The 18481-nt window shown below is 39.3% G+C and overlaps 2 protein-coding genes across 2 annotated transcripts in view; one reads left to right on the top strand and one right to left on the bottom strand.

Annotated features, from left to right (window-relative positions):
• Positions 1-2389: 2389 nt before the first annotated feature.
• On the bottom strand, positions 2390-6854 carry si:ch211-225p5.8 (uncharacterized protein LOC555567 homolog). The gene is made up of 5 exons (XM_054622232.1): positions 6812-6854; positions 5712-5878; positions 4890-5124; positions 3196-3355; positions 2390-2435 (listed from the first exon to the last, which is right to left on the bottom strand). Exons 1-5 carry the CDS (start codon positions 6852-6854, stop codon positions 2390-2392), a joined length of 651 nt encoding a protein of 216 aa, XP_054478207.1.
• A 4283-nt stretch (positions 6855-11137) lies between these two features.
• gramd1a (GRAM domain containing 1A) overlaps positions 11138-18481 on the top strand; it is a 33170-nt gene continuing 25826 nt past the window's right edge. Inside the window, exon 1 of the mRNA XM_054621521.1 lies at positions 11138-11511. Within this exon, the coding sequence (XP_054477496.1) occupies positions 11396-11511 (116 nt within the window). The 5' untranslated portion in view covers positions 11138-11395. The remainder of the gene's footprint in view (positions 11512-18481) is intronic.

The following is an 18481-nucleotide window of genomic DNA, read 5'->3' as shown; positions in this document are numbered from 1 at the left end:
AATCAGTCGCTGCTGTGACTGGCATCAGCAGACATCGATCATTTCAAGTCGTGTATCTCCAGTAGGACTACAGGTAGCTGGTCTCGAACTAGACCTCCAAAAGAAGCTACAACCCCCGTCTTGGTCAAAATGTGCCCTCCTTCGTGCTCACACTTTTTCGCGGAAGAGATATGCAGCGTGTTCAACTTGTCAACACTTTTAATGAAACGAGGAGGTCACAGGGCAAGGTCAGCAGCTCAGAGTAGTGAGGCAGTGGTGTAGCAGGTTTAATGTAGTTTAGTGATATTGTTTTTACAGATATGAAGTGTTAATCTGCTACAAGTCAAAGACAAATATGTCAGTTTTAATATATTTATTTGAAGGCAAGTCCGCCCACCAGTAACCAGGGACGACAAATATTAAGATTTACTTGTAGATAGTTTCCATCATCCGTTGTGGCTCAAGGCTGGTGTTTAAACCCAGTTTGTGACGAGTGCATGTGGTTGGTTGTATCGACTCATATTAAAATAACATGTTGACATTCTGCAGGAGGAGCAGAGGGAGGCCGGAGGTGCCGATGCCGGGCTGCAGAAGGAGAACAAAGCTGCATTCAGACCGGAGGTAGTTTGGACTGTCTGCAACACAGCTCAGACTAGATTGAGTTACAATACAATCACCTCCAAATGTCCTTCAACTCGCTCGTCGTGTGTGTGTGTCGTGTGTGTGTGTGTGTGTGTGTGTGTGTGTGTGTGTGTGTGTGTGTGTGTGTGTGTGTGTGTGTGTGTGTGTGTGTGTGTGTGTGTGTGTGTGTGTGTGTGGCCTGAAACTTGGTATTTAAGTTAGACATGTATGCAAGTGAATAAGTTCGTTCTAGGGCTGTTCTTGACCAAATAAATTCTTCACTAGTATGATTTAGATATGATGATTTTTGCCTAATAGATTAGTTGTATAGTAAAACTCTCCACATAGAAAGACAGTTTATCCACAATGAATCACACAGAAGCAGCACTTTAAATCTCGTCTTTACCAGAGATGTGTTCATAAGTTTCTTGGAAATAAGTTTCTTCAGAATGAAAAAGCATAAAAAAAAGAAAATAAAAACATTAAAGGAATCTCTGTCGACTAATCTAATTATCAACAAGGAGGGTTCGGCCCTAGTTTGTACTATTGCATTCTGTAGTGGGATTGGCAGACACAGCAAAGTCAAAAAATCAATGTTGTATTTTCAGACATTCATTACCCAGAATTTTTGCACCAAACAACCTGGCAGACAACATCCAGGAAAAACAAATGTAATCCTTTAACAGTGGAGCATCGGCAACGTTCACACCAATAAGGTCATTCGTTTCTGCGTTTAATCCTTTACCTACATAGTGAATGCAGTATTGCAGTGCAGTGGACAAAAAAATGATTTACAAAAACATTTATTTTATTCAAGTTAATTTACAAATGTGGACGGACACAAAAAAGGACAAACGGATAAGTTTAGATTGACTAGAACAGAGTTTTTGCCTGAAATCATTGCAAAGATGGATTTTGATGTTTCTGTTGTTTGGTCAAATAAGGTGCGAACAAGAAACTTTGTTGCTACAAAAGTCCTGGGCTGCGTTAATCCTCAGCCCAGTGAGCCATCAGTATGCTTTAAGCTAGTTAATTTATCTTATTTATCTTTTTTTCTCTCATTAAAATCAATATTATTACATAGCATCAATATAAAATTCATTATGTCCATTTGAATAACTGATGATCAGCTTATTACCTACAGTCACAGCTTTAAATATTTGGTGTTTGTTTACTTTCCGAATCATAATCAGAAGCTACATACACAAGGAATTTGCCTAGGTGATTTGGGCATTGTCAAAAACATTACTCAAAAAGTAAAAACATTTTGGACTCTGGCATTTGACATTTCGTGGGCTCAAAATTAATAAAATAAATCATTGATAATTTAAAGATAAATCTTTAACAATGAAAATAGTAATTCATTAGAATCCCTACATTGAAAGCCTTTTTTTTTTTTTTTTTTTTTTTTACAAATCCACAAAGTTTCAAGCATTTAATACTTTAATGGCTGTTTCACTGACATCTAAAGGAGATCTGCCTTCTGCCATCTGCTTCTATTTACACTTAATCCTACAGGTTTCAGATATATATAATGAGCAAGACCAAGGCGTTCAAAATCAACCTCTTATACTGTAATCGTGTCTTTGTTAGCAAAATCATGGTGTAGGGATACAGTCACGGAAGCTTGACTCTTGCAGAGAAGATCATTTTACCTGTTGTATATAAAATAAAAAGTGAAAAATTCAGTTAAGGAGAAAAACATGCTTTTATATGCGTCATATTATCAGATTTTCCTAAATATGATGTTGTCCAAGCCAGTAAGGATAAATCTAGCTCACCGGTAACGTCACTCCAGCTGCACCCCGTCACAGATGTCTTTTGATTCTAACAGCCTAGAAAAAAAATTAAAGAAGACAAGGTGAATTATTTAGATGTGAGAAGCAGCAGCGAGAAAGTTACAGGTATTTAAACATCTTTTTTTTAATTATTTTTACTAAATCAAGCTGATGGTGAAGACATTTATTTATGTATATATATATATATTTTTTTAATTTATTTGTTTTGCAATTTGTACATAATCTGTTGGATAATATTTTTTTTCATTTAATCTGAATACTTTTTGATCGGTTCAAAAAATTAACCTAGCCCCGAACATTTGACATCTCAAAACATTTTCAATCAAAATAAAATGCATTTTGCATATTCAGCATTTACAGTTAGCCAAATCCAATGATTACAGGTGTACTGTTTGCATTCTACAACATGTGGGATGCTGTTTTTGTTGCTAGTGTTTTTTAATCAAAGGTCACATAGAAGACTTTGCTCTTGTAATAAAAGAGGATCGCTCACTCAAAATGTTCATCTTCCATTTTCAATGTAAAATAAAAATAAATAACGACTCCATTATCCATAAATCATCATAAATAAACAAAAACATCGTAGTTAAATCACCATGAACAAAACTGGCAACTTACTTTGATATACAGTAGAATATAAGATATGTGATCAGTTACTGCCCAACCCTGTATATAGTATACTGTATCAAAATGTATGCCATCTATTATGACCTTTGACCCCAGTATTTTGGTTAAAGGCTTAACAATTGATCTGAAATGAATCACCTTAGTAATACATCACATTAAAGAAACTCACTCTCTCTGAGTCTTGAGAGCTTTACGGGCATCCCGAGCCTCGTGCTCCTCAGAAATCTTCTTGTAACAGTAGACCAGAACCGCAATGAGCCACAGCTGCAGAACCACGATCAGCACGTACATCATAATCTCTGAGATCACCACTGTCATCTCCCGATTGGCTGGGAAACAGGAACCAACAGTGAAGAATTACAGAGGAAGCTTGCCCACCTGGTTAAAGACTGTGTCGTCTTTCATTCATCACGTGCACTCATGGCAGGTTATTACAGTTTATGGGCCTGATATTGTCAGTACAATTCAAAAGCAAACACATTACAATAATATTACAATATTTTTGTAGTTTTAGCGTTTTAAATATTGTACTGTTTTATAAGGGCTTAACTCTTGCCTCAGTTTTTCTGGCTTTTTTGTGGCCTCATTGTTGACCCACACTCAAATAGTAAACGCCGAACTCTGATGAAGATCTGAGGAAATTGTCCTTGACCAGAAACTCTCCACTGTGTCTTTCCTTTGGTAATGTCCTTCTCCTGAGAGATTGGCTGTTTGATAGAAGCAATGGAATGAAAGCACCGTTGACCTTGGACCTTTTTTCACCGGGTTATCATCTAATGTCACGCAGAAAGTTCTCTGGATCCACGCACGGATTTATCGGTGTAACATTTGTATAAACACAACTCCAAAACCGCAGTCAGGTTGAGAGGAGGGATGCAAGGCCTTATATTTAGGTATTAAATGGTGGAATGATGAAATCGTCTCACCAGGAAAAAGTGTAATGCTGTTTTTAGAGAGATAATACATAGAGAACATAACTTACAGCTAGTGGTGGATTGTAACTAAGTATATTTACTAAAGTACTGTACTTAAGTACTGTTTTGAGGTGTTTATTCTTTTCTTGAGTCTCTCCGTTTAATGTTTCTTTATGCTTCATCTCCACCCCATTTCAGAGGGACATATTGTATTTACCCCTACTTTACTTAAGTTAGTTACTTTTTCCGTTAATATTTTTATATAATTAGGGCTAAGTTGTTGAGGTACAAAGCGTTTTACAATATTAAATCAGCGGTTTGCTATATCTTTTGGCTCGTGATCCCTTTCAGAAAGAAGCAGTGTGTTCATTGTTACATGTTTCACAAATCCATGAGCAGCAGTTCCATCAAAGAATAACTTCCTATTTGAACCTCCTAGATGGTTTCATTTTAATAACGGTTCGAGGCCCAAAGAGGAGAAATTATCCGATATATTACAAAAAAGCAAAGATTAGAGAAAAGTAAGAAATTGTGGCAGAGCTCTCTTGTTTCATATCCAAACAATCATCTCACAAACTCTCGAGATTCATCTCGTAACCCTTGTAGGGGGCCGACCCCTTGGTTGGGAACCACTGGATTAAACTCTAAATAGGGTAAAATGATCTTCACCACATCCAGCTACAATGTTGTTTGTGCATTGTTGCATCAGTATTAAGAATCAAATCATGCCATACATCAGTCACAGGGGCCATTTTTCTACAGAATTGGTGCTTTCATGCTTTGCTGCTAATACTTCTGTGAGTAATTTCATTTGAAATGAAGGATTTTATTTGTAACGGAGTATTTTTTTTAACACTATTGTATAAGTACTTTTATTGAAGTAAAGGATCCGACTACTTCCTTTACTACTACTGACAGCCAGCCGTTTCCCAGGTACACCCCACCTTACCTACGGCCACCACGTCGAGCTCCACCTCCTTCTCCACAGTGACGTGCTGATTGTAGATCGGCAGGAAGAGGGTGCGTTGGATTGAGCAGCGGTACGTCCCCGTGTCATTGAAGGTGACGTTATGATTGTAAATGGCTCCTATCTGAATGTCGCTGTCTTTTGTCCCGTGCCACTCCAGGCGGTCGCTGAAGTCTTCATGGAGGATTTCGGCAGTTGGGTGGTCGTAATGGAAAATCTGAGAGAAGGAAAGAAATGGATATTGTTTTTATGAATATTATTGTAATGCAGGGAAGGGTTGAATAGCATGCACACCCTCTTTTGGGTTCCTGCTCCATAGGCTATTATACACTTCTATAAATTCTCTCTATACTATATATATGCTTACTTTAGTGATAAAGTAAATACAATGGTGGACAATGTAACATGTCCTAAAACAGAAGAACTACTATGAATATTCTATTAATGTGCAAGTAATAACATGGTTAAAAATCAACTTGGTTGAATGCAAAAGCTTATTTAAAATATGTTTGAACATTTAATATATATTTTTACAATATAATATATACTAACAAACAGCATACATCTGGATTTATTGTACTTAGTGACTCCAATAATGCCGTGTTAACAACTGTCCAGTTTCCAAAGTTCACAGAGAGCTAACATAGTACAAACGTAGAGAAGTACATGAGTGACATAAAAAAAAAAAAGATTAAAAGTAATTAAAACAATAGTAAAACAAAATTTGCTTCCAACTTCGATAGTACTTCATGGCAAACCCCAGACCAGATGTAAAAGCTCCCTCAAGGACTTTGGTGAACTCACATGCCTGAACTCCTCCTCTCCCAGCGGTTTGAAGTGCCAGTCCACGGTGGATCGGGCAGGCACCTCCTCTCTTTTCTTGCAGGAGATGCAGCCCAGCAGGAAACCTTCTCCCACCACGGCTTCAGTCATGGAGTCCACCTCCGCACAGCCGCCATGGCACTGAGACACTAGATGACGGAGAGGAAGAAGAGATGAAGACACAGAAGTAGAAAACGACGCAAAAACAAGAAGCAGAGGTTAAAGGAGACAATGATGAAAGAGGGGAGAAGTAAGAGATGACAAACATGCATTATTATAGTGAAAACGTTTTAATCATAAACTTTATCTCACTTGATAGGACGATATGTTTAAGGAAAAAGAAATATATAAATTGTATTTTTATGTACACAATTGTGTATCTGTCTATAAATTGATGCTGCACTCAAATATATTTATAACATAATGTAGTTACTTTTAACTACATTATGTTATAAATATATTTGTATATGTTATCCGTTTATTTGTGTAGCACTTTTCTACAACAAAGCAAACTGCTTACATAAAACATAAAAAGGAAACTTTTTGAAGGAGCAGAGAATTAAAATACAGTTAAATAAAATAGAAGATATGAATAAAACATGAAACAGGAGAATAGATATTACAATCTACTTACAGTGATAGACATGAACGAATAGTCCAAAGTTTAATTTAATGTACATTTATATCAAACTTGATGAATGTTTGTTGATTTATTCTAAATAGTCCAATAAAATAAAGACAGATTCACTTATCTAGTACTCTTTTATATTTACTAATGAGAGAGTGTTCCCAATTCATTTACAGTGAATGCAATGATCAATATTTGACCAATCATGCCCAAACATAGGGTGTTTGAACCCTTTAAGTGTTTTAATATAAATACACTTTTAAAGATATGAATAGCCTCTACAGGGATTACAATTTAGCCCCTTTAAAAAAAAAAAAATCAGCATTTATCTTAATGAAAAAACTCTGAGGACCCTAAAAGGAAAAGAAACTCGCTGTAAAACATACAGCTTTAACCACCAACATAAATAGCTTCTGATAATTAAAAGTAAGGACATGAATGATTTTGAACTTACCTAAAAGATTGAAGACAACTAAAAGAGTCAAGAGGCAAATCATTTCTGCTGGAGCAACTTGTGGCCAGCTGTTGGACAAAATGTTGAACTTTCCTTGACATAAACCTGTTTAGAACTGGAGAAATATCTGTGGCGATTATGATGACATTACTGACATAATGCCTCTTGATCCCTGATTATTCCGTGGTCTTCATGACAGTTCACCCTTTTATTCCGGTGTCCATTAGTTCAGCGATCTTGCATTTCACAAAGGCCAAAAACGACTGACAGCCTCAGAACACAGAAAATGTTGACTGAAAAAAACTTGAGTGTCTCAATCTAAGTCTCCCCTGCAGTCCCTTCTGACTTTAAGCCAGCTATAATTAGAGTGTGTGAATCCAGGAGAGTTGGACGTTGTGAGTGTTGAAAAGCCATCAAGAAACCTGAGATGTTGACACTTGATCCATGACTACAGCTTGGCCCTCTGAAGCCGGACTACAAACATGTTTTTCTTTCTGATTTTAGGCAACAAGTGCCAACATCCCCCCCAAAAAAAAGTGTTTTTCATTTTTAGTGCTGCTTTACCTTTGCTTTGCCAAAATGTAATCATATACTTTTGTATTTGTTATTTAGTAAAAAAAAACAAAAAAACAGAAGCTGCAGGTCTGGCATGCAAAAATTGGCCCCGACAGGTTTTGTTAAACAAATCCTTTCTGACGAACACATGCTTAACCGTGCAGGGCGTAATGGGATAGCTATAACCAACTTTAACAATGTAACATGGTGCTTCATTTTTGTCTGCAAAGGCTCTGATCTCCTTCCCTCTCTCTAGGTCAAAGGTCATGGTCAGCTATAGAACCCTGCAGCCGGCGGGGATTCAGTTCTTTGCTCAAGGACACCTAAGCAGAGAAGCTTTTGCTCCAGTAAATGTCAATGGTTATTAGATTAGAAGTGTGCTAATACAATTAAGTTCTCTTAATATTTGCATGCTTTCTCTCTAATTCCATGCAGTGAACTGACTTTCCCAAATCTCTCCCTCTTGAAGACCAAAAACCAGATGCAGTCACAGTTGCTTGTTGTCCAGTTGGTCAGTTTATCTTGTCTTTTACTTCAAAGTGTGCTTGGTTTGTTTGAGAATCGACTTACTCGTTCCAGCGTTGCTTTCTGACCCACAGATCTCACCGGAAAAAAGCTGCAAAATCCCAAATTCAAAGTGGATCTCTTTAGGATTGCGATATCCCTCCTCCCTTTTTTTTAATTTGTTTATATCGAAAGTTTAAAACTCAGTTAGTGCTAGGGATTGTGTACTGAACATTAAGAACGAGCTGAACACATTCACTTTGACCTGTAGTAACTTGTTTCTGTTATTGAAACAATCTTATCCGTGCTAATTTTCTATTAGACTTTTGAAAATGTTCTCATTAGCACAATTATACAAATACCAGCCTCATTTTGCTTCTTTCTCTCTAGCCAATACAATCATAGTATGTTGTTAATGTGTATTACCTATTTGAATGTGCTTAACTGACAATTAACACACTTTGTTATTCCTTCTTTATCATTCTCGTTTGGTGAATCACCAAACCATGAATTTGGTGTCAATAAATAAAAACTGATTTTTTGATAAATCATTCACTCATTTCATTAACTTCTGGTTCTGTTTGTAATCCAAAAACAGGTCTCATATTGGAACTACATAGCCTCTCTTCTTATCAGTATTGATATCTGCTATCAAAGGGTCTGACAGTCAGTCAATGCCAGATGTCCAGTCAGAAAAACAAGGCCGCGGAAGTCAAGGCTGACAAAACAGACATTGACCGAAGGCCTCAACTTGCCTGCTGACTACAGTGACAAAGACATTGACTTGGTCAGTACAGTCAACGAGTTGACGTGATGAATGTAATGAGTTGTTTTCCCCCCTCTGAGGTCGTACAAACATTTAAAAAAAAAAAACAGTGTACATGGGTAGGATGTCAGCTGTGTTTGTGCCAGCCGGGCTGTGTGTATGTGTGTGTTTGTGTTGGCTGTGTCGGAGGTCATGTGCTGTAACCAGATGACACACTGAAGCACTTGATAAGGGTCCTTGCCTCTTTTAACCTTGTGGTAGGCTGCGAATGATAATGACAATGAAAAATCCAGCCAGATCAATCGTGAAAATGACACACGTCACAACCCTGACCTTGGGAGGGGGTAACTTCAAGGAAATGTTGACGTATGATAACGTGTGTTGTTTATATGATGGGGTGGGCTACACCTTTGCGACCCCACACACGTATACGCACAGTGAGTGACACACCTCCTCTCTCGCTATGCTGGTGATGTTTCTTTATTTTTAGCACAGATCGAGTTTCCAGTCCCCAGATTCAGCAGCCCGAGGCGCTCGGCAACACAACTCCCTGCATCCTGCAGCAGTTTCTTGCCTGCTTGGCTGCATGTGTAACAAGGACGTTGATCCTCTGAGCCGGTGACGTGTTGATTGCAGGAGGCGCTCACATGGAGGGAGAGCACAAAGGATGCCTGGTGTACCTATAGAGAATTTGAAATTTGCAAAGTCATTGTCATGCTCTGCCATCGATTTGAACGGATACAGAAAGCAACTGCTGGCTGAAAATCAGAACTGACAGGCAGGTAAAGGCAATTACATTACAACAAAAGCATTTTTTCATGATATATATGTTGTTAAATACTGTATATACCGTTAAAAATGTTGATAATAATGCAGACTTTATTTCTACCAGGGATGTACATTTCTCTGTGCTATAGCTTCTCAAGTTTAGTTGTTAAAATGTGAGGATTTTCTGCCATAATGTGTAATTTTTAAAAAGTCTGGTACATTGAGTGCTCAGCATTATGGAAATGAGACTGAAACAAGTTTGTACAAAGGAAGGGATGTGGGCACCAGATTAATTAAATTAAATTAGATTAATTAAATAAAGTTGAGGTACTACTTGCACTACACTAAAACTGTTGGGTTCTTTTAAATCCACAAGAGCTGTATGATGAGTCAATTAGTAAATTTGCTGATCAACATAAATCTAAGCTGCAGCTCATAAACAGATTTGTTTCCTTATGTGATAAAAGCTGAATATCTTTGGGATTTGGATTGTTCGTCAGACAAAACAAGTATTTTGAAGACTTTAGTGTTGGCTTTAAGAAACTGAAACCAACATTTTTCATTTAAATTGAAAAAAAATTGAAAAAAACTTTACTGATGAATCTGGAAAATAAATTGAAAAATGAAACAATAACAAAAAAAACCACCCTAGAATAAACCACATTTTCCGTTTCTCTTTGCGATCAATGGGTTTATTTTAAACCCACGTGCACCAGTATGTTAAAATCTCAGAATTTATACTGAATAAAATCTTTTCAATGTGTGTTCTTTTGTTTTCAGCTCCAGACAAGGTGAATTGTCATTGTCCCTGTTTACTGTATGTGTCCTGGAGGAGGATATCCAATCTCTTACAGGCTGCATTCTACCTATAATAGTCCATGACACCACATGAAGCGATGCTGCTGCAGGAGGAGAGGGGTGAGATGAATATCTGCCTTACACACTATGCCACACTGCTGTTTAATTCTTTAAGAGAATGTCTGCTTTATAGGGACTCAGAATCCTCAAATACAGTTTAAAAGCAAATTAGTGAGGCAAGTTATCAGGTTACAAATAGCTTAATGACTGCACAGCACCGTTTTAGACACAAGGGGGCGCAATCTTTATGCGCATTGATTTTAATCACATAACAAATCCCTTCAAATGAACTCAGAAATTATGTTTAAACTGTGGCTACTGAGAAAAAAACCTGCTGAGGTGACTTTTTATTTTATTTTATTTTTATTCTATTAAAATCACAGTTTGGGACTTCTTCATGTGTTTCTCTGCGGAATAAACATCCTAAAACAACATGCCAGCAGCATGGGTGAATTGTTTAACCTCAATCAGCTGGTTATAGCTGTTGAATGATAAAAAAAAACCAAATAAATAAACTCAGAATGGAGAGAGAGAGAGTTTGTTTGATGTCAACACTGACTCTTCTTCTTTCGCCACATCCTCTAGACAGTTATTTCCCCGGACCGTACCATAAAGTTTTCCCGGAGGGGTGGTCGACTTTTTCTACTCGTCTCTTACTCCATTTTACGACATAATAATACTTTTAATTTTACACATTTACATAAAAACACTAATAAAAAAGCATATGTGGCTTTAATGTGTTAATATTAATCATCACAGGGACAATGTTTGTTTATAATGAGGACTGGTCACCCCCCCTCCTCCGTGTCCCAAGTGAATCCGCCGGCTTGCTGGCGTTCCATTTCACTTTTCGACCAAAAAAAGTCTTGTGTTACTTTAATAGTTAGCTTTAATGCTAAGCTAGGTAGCTTTTCATTCATAACAGTGTGTGTGAAAATGGAGGACGTCGGTGTGCTGGACGTTTAAGCCTGCTAGCCATCTTTTTCTTTTTATTATATATGAGCCGTCGGCCTTCAGAGGTCGGGGGGGAGTAACGCTAAGCTAACCCCCCTGCTTGTGTTTAGTGGTTAGCATTAGCATTAGCAGGCTAACTAGCTTTAGCCTCCACAGATGCGTGTTTCACGCCGCTGAGGATGTTGATGTGCTCCTGTGAAAAAGTGGATTTTAACGTCACCTCCCGCACCGTCGCTCGGCTCGTTTTCGAGGCCGAGCAAGGTAACAGGAGCGGAGGGAACTCATCCAATGGGAGGTAGGAGGAGGTCAAACTTCAGCCCACCCCAGGCTGCAAAGTTTTTTTCTTATTGCATATGCATATATATATATATATATATATATATATATATATATATATATATATATATTGAAACCTGTTTTTTGGTTATGCAAGATTGTTTTGTCCTGCAGACAGCTGTGCAGGAAAGCAGTGATCAGGTGCAGAGCATTCACAGGAAAAAGTAGACCCCTGGTACACCAGAGAACTGCTCCTCCTGGATTCAAGCTCCACACACACTTTTACATTACATTTAGCAGACGCTTTTATCCAAAGCGACTTACAATCAGTGGTATATTACATATCATTCACCCATTCACACACTGATGACAGGCTACCATGCAAGGTGCCACCATCAGACTCTAACTAACATTCATACAACATCCAGTCCACACCGATGGCAAGCCTTCGGGAGCAACTTGGGGTTAAGTGTCTTGCCCAAGGACACATCGACTGCCGAAGCCGGGTATCGAACCACCGACCCTCTGATTGGAGAACTACCTTGGTCTCCACTACGCCACAGCCGCCCCTCCTTGAAACGTGTATTGGCCTGGTTTGGCACCGTTGTGTCTGACATGGTTGTGGTATCTGTGTGTGTGTGTGATGTTTAGTACCTTTTTCCCCCCCTTGTGTTTTAAGATCAGCCTTGAGTGGACCCGGGATTATGGTGGATTACTCTGGTCAAACAAGTCTGTGCCAAGATTTGGTCTTGTTCAAACAGATCACAGCAAATACTTATCAGACGTGCTCGGGCCCTTTGCCTTGGAAGTGTCTTGCTTTGATGGCAAACAATGGAGTGACACGCACACACACAAGCACACACACACACACATTACATTACATTACAGTCATTTAGCAGACGCTTTTATCCAAAGTGACTTACAATAAGTGTATTCAACATAGGTATTCAAGAGAACTACTAGTCACCAGAAGTCATAAGTGCACCTCCTTTCTTAAACAAGCATCTAAGAGCATAAACCAGAGCAAAAGTACAGAAACAAACTAATACGAATACAATAAGTGCAACAAACTAATACGAATACAATAAGTGCAACAAACTAATACGAATACAATAAGTGCAACAAACTAATACGAATACAATAAGTGCAACAAACTAATACGAAGACAATAAGTGCAACAAACTAATATGAATACAATAAGTGCAACAAACTAATATGAATACTATAAGTGCTAAGTGGAAGGCTCAGGGTAGTGCTTCTTGACACACACTCCACTCTCCACTCTTCGCTGTTGGAGGACACATCTGCAGTATGTTTACATGTAGTTATGACCTTGATAGCCTGTGGTGGTAATACGACCTGGTTGTTGGCTGTGTGAAATAGGTGTTGTTTATGTCCGCTTCAGGTTTTGACAATGGCTTTGCGAGATTGAGTGGACAATTTTAGTCTTGGTTTGGTAAGAGCACATGCTTTTTTTTTTTTTTTTTTTTTGCCAAGGGTCTGATCTTTATGGGCTTTCTTTGCAAGACGGGTGTTAGAATGTCTCTTGGCGTCTGTGTCCACTGATAAACGCAGTGTGTCTGGTGTCATTTTCAACCAGTTTAGGATATTTCTGAGTTTCTTGAAGGGGAGAAAATCTTGAAATATGGAGCTGATGTAATTATCAATTTCCCAAACTTAGGTAAAAGAATACCTGTAACATAACCTACCCGACCATAAATAAATCCAATTGATCTCCCCTCTAACGGGAACAGTATTTCATTGCATACATCATCATCATATGATACCTCACATTCCCAGAACTGGCAGAGCACACAGTATCAAAGACCAGACAGAAATAGCCCTAGTCCCGCAGTCATTTGTTTTAGTTGGAAAGTAAAACAATTTATACTTTGAGGGAAAAAAAGAATTCTAAGAAAATAAGTAGTGTGAGGTGTAGGCCGGCGTTTTTGAATGCAAAGTTTCTGCTCTTGTCACTCCTCAGGTAGCTACTTCCTGACACAGATCTGTCTTTGTCTGAGACTTCAGCTATTGCAAAGATGAGCACGGTTATGCAAATGCAAGCTTGAAGTCTGCCAAAGGGAGGAGAGGGGAGGAGTACCGAAGAAAGGGAGTGACACCGGACAGAGGAAGCGGTGAAGCTCATAAGCTTGACACAGAAAAGGATGATAAAGCATTTAGCCACTCTTTGCCAGCATACATAAAGACTGGACAACTGGATATGGATTGCCTAATGAACACAGAGGCCTGTGGAATTATGGGACAGACTACCTCCCAGCTTCCTGTTGCATTGTTTTGATTGTAAAGGAACACCTTCAACACTGTTGACCAGTGAACTGCTCTCTGGTTTAACCAGTTATAGGGGATTTTACTTGCCTGATGTGAAGACACTTCCTTAAATTCACAGGAAATATGGAGAATTATTGAATCATCTTTGCTTATGTTTAGCGTTACTTAAAATGGCAGAGGTGATTTGCCCGGGGGGGATTTTTTTGATGTGTTTACCCGTCCTGTTTCTAAAATAAATCAAACACAAGCACGATAGGGCCATCTTGATCTGAATGGTTAAGTCTCAACTCCCAAGATGCCGCAAACCCTTTGTCTGTGCCCTTGACTTGACTGAAAGCGATAATTAAGCCGTTGAGAGCTCTGAAGATGACTATGTCCTCTCCTGTTGGACCAGAGGGCATCACTTTAACTCAGCCCATTCCCGTCCCAACGCTGACTATCCTGCCAGCATCCTCCGATACGGAGTCCTGGTCTCGCTCACCTAGCCCCAGACCGTCGCGCTCTAGTCGCCTCGGTCGACCCCACCGCAGCAGGACCCGAACCAAGAAACGAAAGGAGGAGGAGCAAGGCTGCACTCCTAAGAGACGATGGGGTAAAACGCCTCAAATTGTGATAGAGGAGACGACGGCGAAGGCTACCGTTCAGCTTCGAAGCCCCTCGCCATCCCTCTCTGTGGCCAGTGAGATGGAGGGGGAAGAGCGAGGTGAGGATATCCCTCCACAGGACCTCCTCCTGCCTCCGTCACGCTCCTGGTCTCGTAGTCCCTCTCCCAGCCGGCGCTCCCGCTGGTCCTTCAGGAGCCTGCTCAGCAGAGACTCTGACTGGGAGAGCTGCAGGTTAGTGTGCTGGATTCATCCCAAATAACCAGCCAGTTACAAATAATTATGATCTTATTATGACATCTTTATGTTATGATATCTTACAGCACCACCTTCACATGGGGTGGCTCAGTGGCTCAGAGCAGATCAACCACTCCCTCAGCACTGTGTTCGCCGGTCTCATGGGTATTCTACGCTTGTAGCTCTGTAAAACCTCAGCCAATTTGCATTCAGGCCCTCTGGGACCAGATCTGACTGCAATGACTGGACTGGATTGAGTAGCCTCTCATTTGTGCATGTCGGTGGAGAATTAAAAGGCCTCACATCTGACAGATTTACGGCCTGGTCGACTTTTTTCAAATGCCACACTAGGTCAACTATTTTGGAGCAGGGTGGAGCTAATTAGCTAATGGCTAGAACTAGTGAGGACAGATTACACCGTTAAAATCCTGACTAGGTTGAGTTGTTTTATGGTGCGATATGACGTCAGATAAAAAAAAAAAGCACGCCAACACGGGTTGAATTTAATTTATGAACAAGAAAGGCCTTTGCTATCCTGTGAGAATACATATTTCTTCATATTCACTGCAACTGATTGGCATTTTAAAAGAATAGTACAAGCTTTAAAGGCCGATTCCCTTGTTCAAATTTGCAAAACAGCAATGTTATGTTAACTATACACAAAGAAAGTGAGGCCGCTGTTGTGGCAGTGAGGAAGAAAAAAAAAAGCTGGATCAGTCATACGGAGCTAGAGGCGGGGTTCATGCGCCATTTATCCTTCTCCTGAAGCATGACATCACCGACAGCCAATGGGAGTGGGCTCTTAGTCTGATGATGTCATGTGAGCCCAATCAGAGGCGGTTCTGGGCACCACTGCAGAGGGCAAGCAGAGGGTGATTCTCCCTTGTTCTCCATATGAACAGCTGTGCCCTTGTCCTCTTCATTTACACCTCACTTTATTGACCCAGTTATATAGCTATGACTCCTCAAATGATTGATTGACAGAGGTCTTTTTTCATAGTGAAAAAATATGTTTAAATATAAAGCTAGGGGAAGATTTAGGGTTAACGATTTGTTGGTTTGGTAAATCCTAATATGCCTTTTTGGAATAACACACAAGCAAACAAGTGCCAAGGGTTATGTAAACAAAAAAAATACTTAAATCATATAAAAGACAAATAATAAAAAGAAAGAAAGAAATACCCCTATTTACACATAGCACTAAAATGTAACTTTTGTCATCCAATCCTGCGGTTTCAGCTCTAAATTTAGAACGACTTCAAATTCAAATGTATGACTGCAAGATCAAAACATTGAGGACTTTGACTGACATGTCTGTAGAGCATGACAAGCTCCGCAGACTAAATTAATTAGCATTCCCCAAACAACCTGTACAAGTCTGTTGCGTCTTTCCCAAAGAGGAGGTGCTTCACTGCCCCTACTGTCTTACGGGAAATGTTTATTTTTCTTACTTAACAGTGGAAATTTTCTTTCAGATAACATCAGCCGGGGGTTGAGCTGACACAAAGGTCACTCCAGATGTATTGGAGATTAATTGTGAACCGCACACTATATACATTGACTCCTCTCATCTTTGACCTGATCAGTGTCACTCAACTTTCATCATGTCAGTGGGGACAAAGTGTTGTTACTTATAAGAGTTCTTTATTTTGCCGCCTTTTTAGAAACTTAATGCAACAGCTGACAGCGTATGATCGTGTTCAGGTATATTTGTTATTGAGAACAGCAGTGATTAAGACTGAGAGGGGATGTCCTGCCAGTGTTAAACGTATCGTCTTGGCAATCCTGTAATATTTTAAAATGTTCTATTCTTTATCAGTTTGATAGAAACTTGTGCTCTCACTTTTCATTGAAGTAAAACAGTCTCTGACCCACTTTAAACACTGCAAGGCCAGGTCTAAAGACACATGTTGACCCATCAGACTGTTATGGTCTGGTGAACAGAGTCAATATGCTCCAGTTTATCCTGATCATGCCTTAAAGCCTGCCCCGCTATAAAGGCTCCTCAAACGGAAAAATCCCACAGACTTGTCTGAGTCTTCATCCAGAGTGAGCGTCTAGTGGGCACTATTTAGGGGAGACGTTTCAGTGATAGAATTCAGACGGGGTGACAAAACATCTTAGTTGCTAAGCTTGAGTGGCTGTAGCTCCTAAACACATGTTTATGGTGTTAGAGTTTGCTTTCAGTTGGATCTTCTGTGCCTATCAGTTTCCATCCTTATAGGCAATTGAGGCATTTTATTTGAGGACCAAAATATCTGTCTGACATTGGCTAGAAGTGACAAATCTGCTAGTGTGGCTATTTGAAGTACAAGGAACTGTATATTTATATGTTTTTTTTAAAGACTGAATCTTTTAATCTTTCTACTAAGTTAATATCTAAATAGTTTTTTAGATAGAACACTGTTAATAAAGGAATTTCTGATTCTGATGCATTCTGCTCAGTTTCTAGTAGCTTTTTGCACTATTTGATCCCAGTGTTTTGAAAGTTTATGTTGAAATACTTCACTGGGAACTACTTTGTACTTTTTATTCCCCTTTCAATGTGTCAGTTACCAGATTTACCAGTTATAGCTGCCTCCATTTGCTATGCACAACTAGCACAAATGCATTGTCTAAACACAGTACAGCTGAAAGGGTAATTCCACTTTACATACAGGAACCACATTCTCTTTATTTTGATGTAAACATGTTGTGTAATTGTCACAATAACAATGCATCACATGTATAGCTTTACAAATATGTAGACTGATAGGCGTCCTATCTGACACTCGTCTGAAGTCCAATACAGTCAGAGTGAAGCATATGTTTCGAAAGGACATTCAAGAAATGGCCTAGGCCATACTGACTTTATTATTGGAGACAAAACATTGCCCCTTTTTAATACATACAGGATAATTAATCTGGTAAACTGGAGTTTTTATTTGAAAACTGTATATATTGTATATAAATGCACAAACTGTACAAAGATGTTCGCCCACAGAGAGAGACAAGGTCCAACAAGGACATAATGGCCAAGGTTGTTAGGCACAGCCAAATCAACAACACAGTGACCCGCTGACTGATTGTGATTGATTGTAATTGTGATCTCTCTTTGTCTTTCTGCCACACCGTATCCATGTGGATAACGTAGTCTGTAGTCAGTTGGTTTGTTTCCATTCACTCGATTTCAGACATTCTTCCAGAGTTTCTTTCACCGTTGCAGGCCACTATCTCATTTCCAGCTTAATTGTATTTACTTTTTAACCCATTTTCAGTTTGTTTTATATGTATTGGATAGTTTGTGGACCAGAGGCTCTTTGGATTTTGCACCATGTGTATGCCAGAAGAAGCTGCAATCTTCTAAATCAGCACAAATAGAAGATATACATCTGTTTTCTCACCCAAGTCCACACTGTTCCCCTTTCTCTTGCCCTGTTGAAATAAGATGTTCTCTGTGGGCAGGAAGGAAAAGGCATAAGAGCAGCACCTTTTTTAAATGTCGTATATACCCACTTCCTGTTAAAAAGAAAAAAAAAGTTCAGCTGTTCTTCTCCGCTGCATTCAATCTCTTTCTTGCACTATATCTCAACGTCCACACAGCCCACTAAACTCTTGACATTATTATGGGCTATTGGTGGACCTCGGAAAAACAGATTACACAGAGGGAGACTGAATGTCAGAGATGTCGGCCTGGCTCAGCCCAGCCTGGATTATGATGTGGACTCTAATCCAGAGGGATGGACAGAGAGATTGAGGGTGAAGGGATTGCATGGGCTCTGGGCTCAGTCCAGGTGGAGACACCACAGGCAGCCATGGTCTCTCTATTTCTACATTGCTAGTCATGTTTCAGCCTGTTTATTTATTTTAATTAAGGGCCTC

The sequence above is a fragment of the Anoplopoma fimbria genome, chromosome 20 (genome assembly GCF_027596085.1).
Source record: "Anoplopoma fimbria isolate UVic2021 breed Golden Eagle Sablefish chromosome 20, Afim_UVic_2022, whole genome shotgun sequence".
NCBI lineage: Eukaryota > Metazoa > Chordata > Actinopteri > Perciformes > Anoplopomatidae > Anoplopoma > Anoplopoma fimbria.
The sequence above is the reverse complement of the archived record's forward strand: the minus strand, read 5'-3'. Positions and strand labels throughout refer to the sequence as shown.

Excerpts from the sequence above, each read along its gene's own strand:
- si:ch211-225p5.8 (XM_054622232.1), bottom strand. The coding sequence starts at position 6,854 with ATGATTTGCCTCTTGACTCTTTTAGTTGTCTTCAATCTTTTAG. Across the intron at positions 5,879-6,811 it reads AGTTGTCTTCAATCTTTTAG|TGTCTCAGTGCCATGGCGGC; the intron begins GTAAGTTCAAAA and ends TCCGTCATCTAG. Across the intron at positions 5,125-5,711 it reads GAGAGGAGGAGTTCAGGCAT|ATTTTCCATTACGACCACCC; the intron begins GTGAGTTCACCA and ends TCCTTCTCTCAG.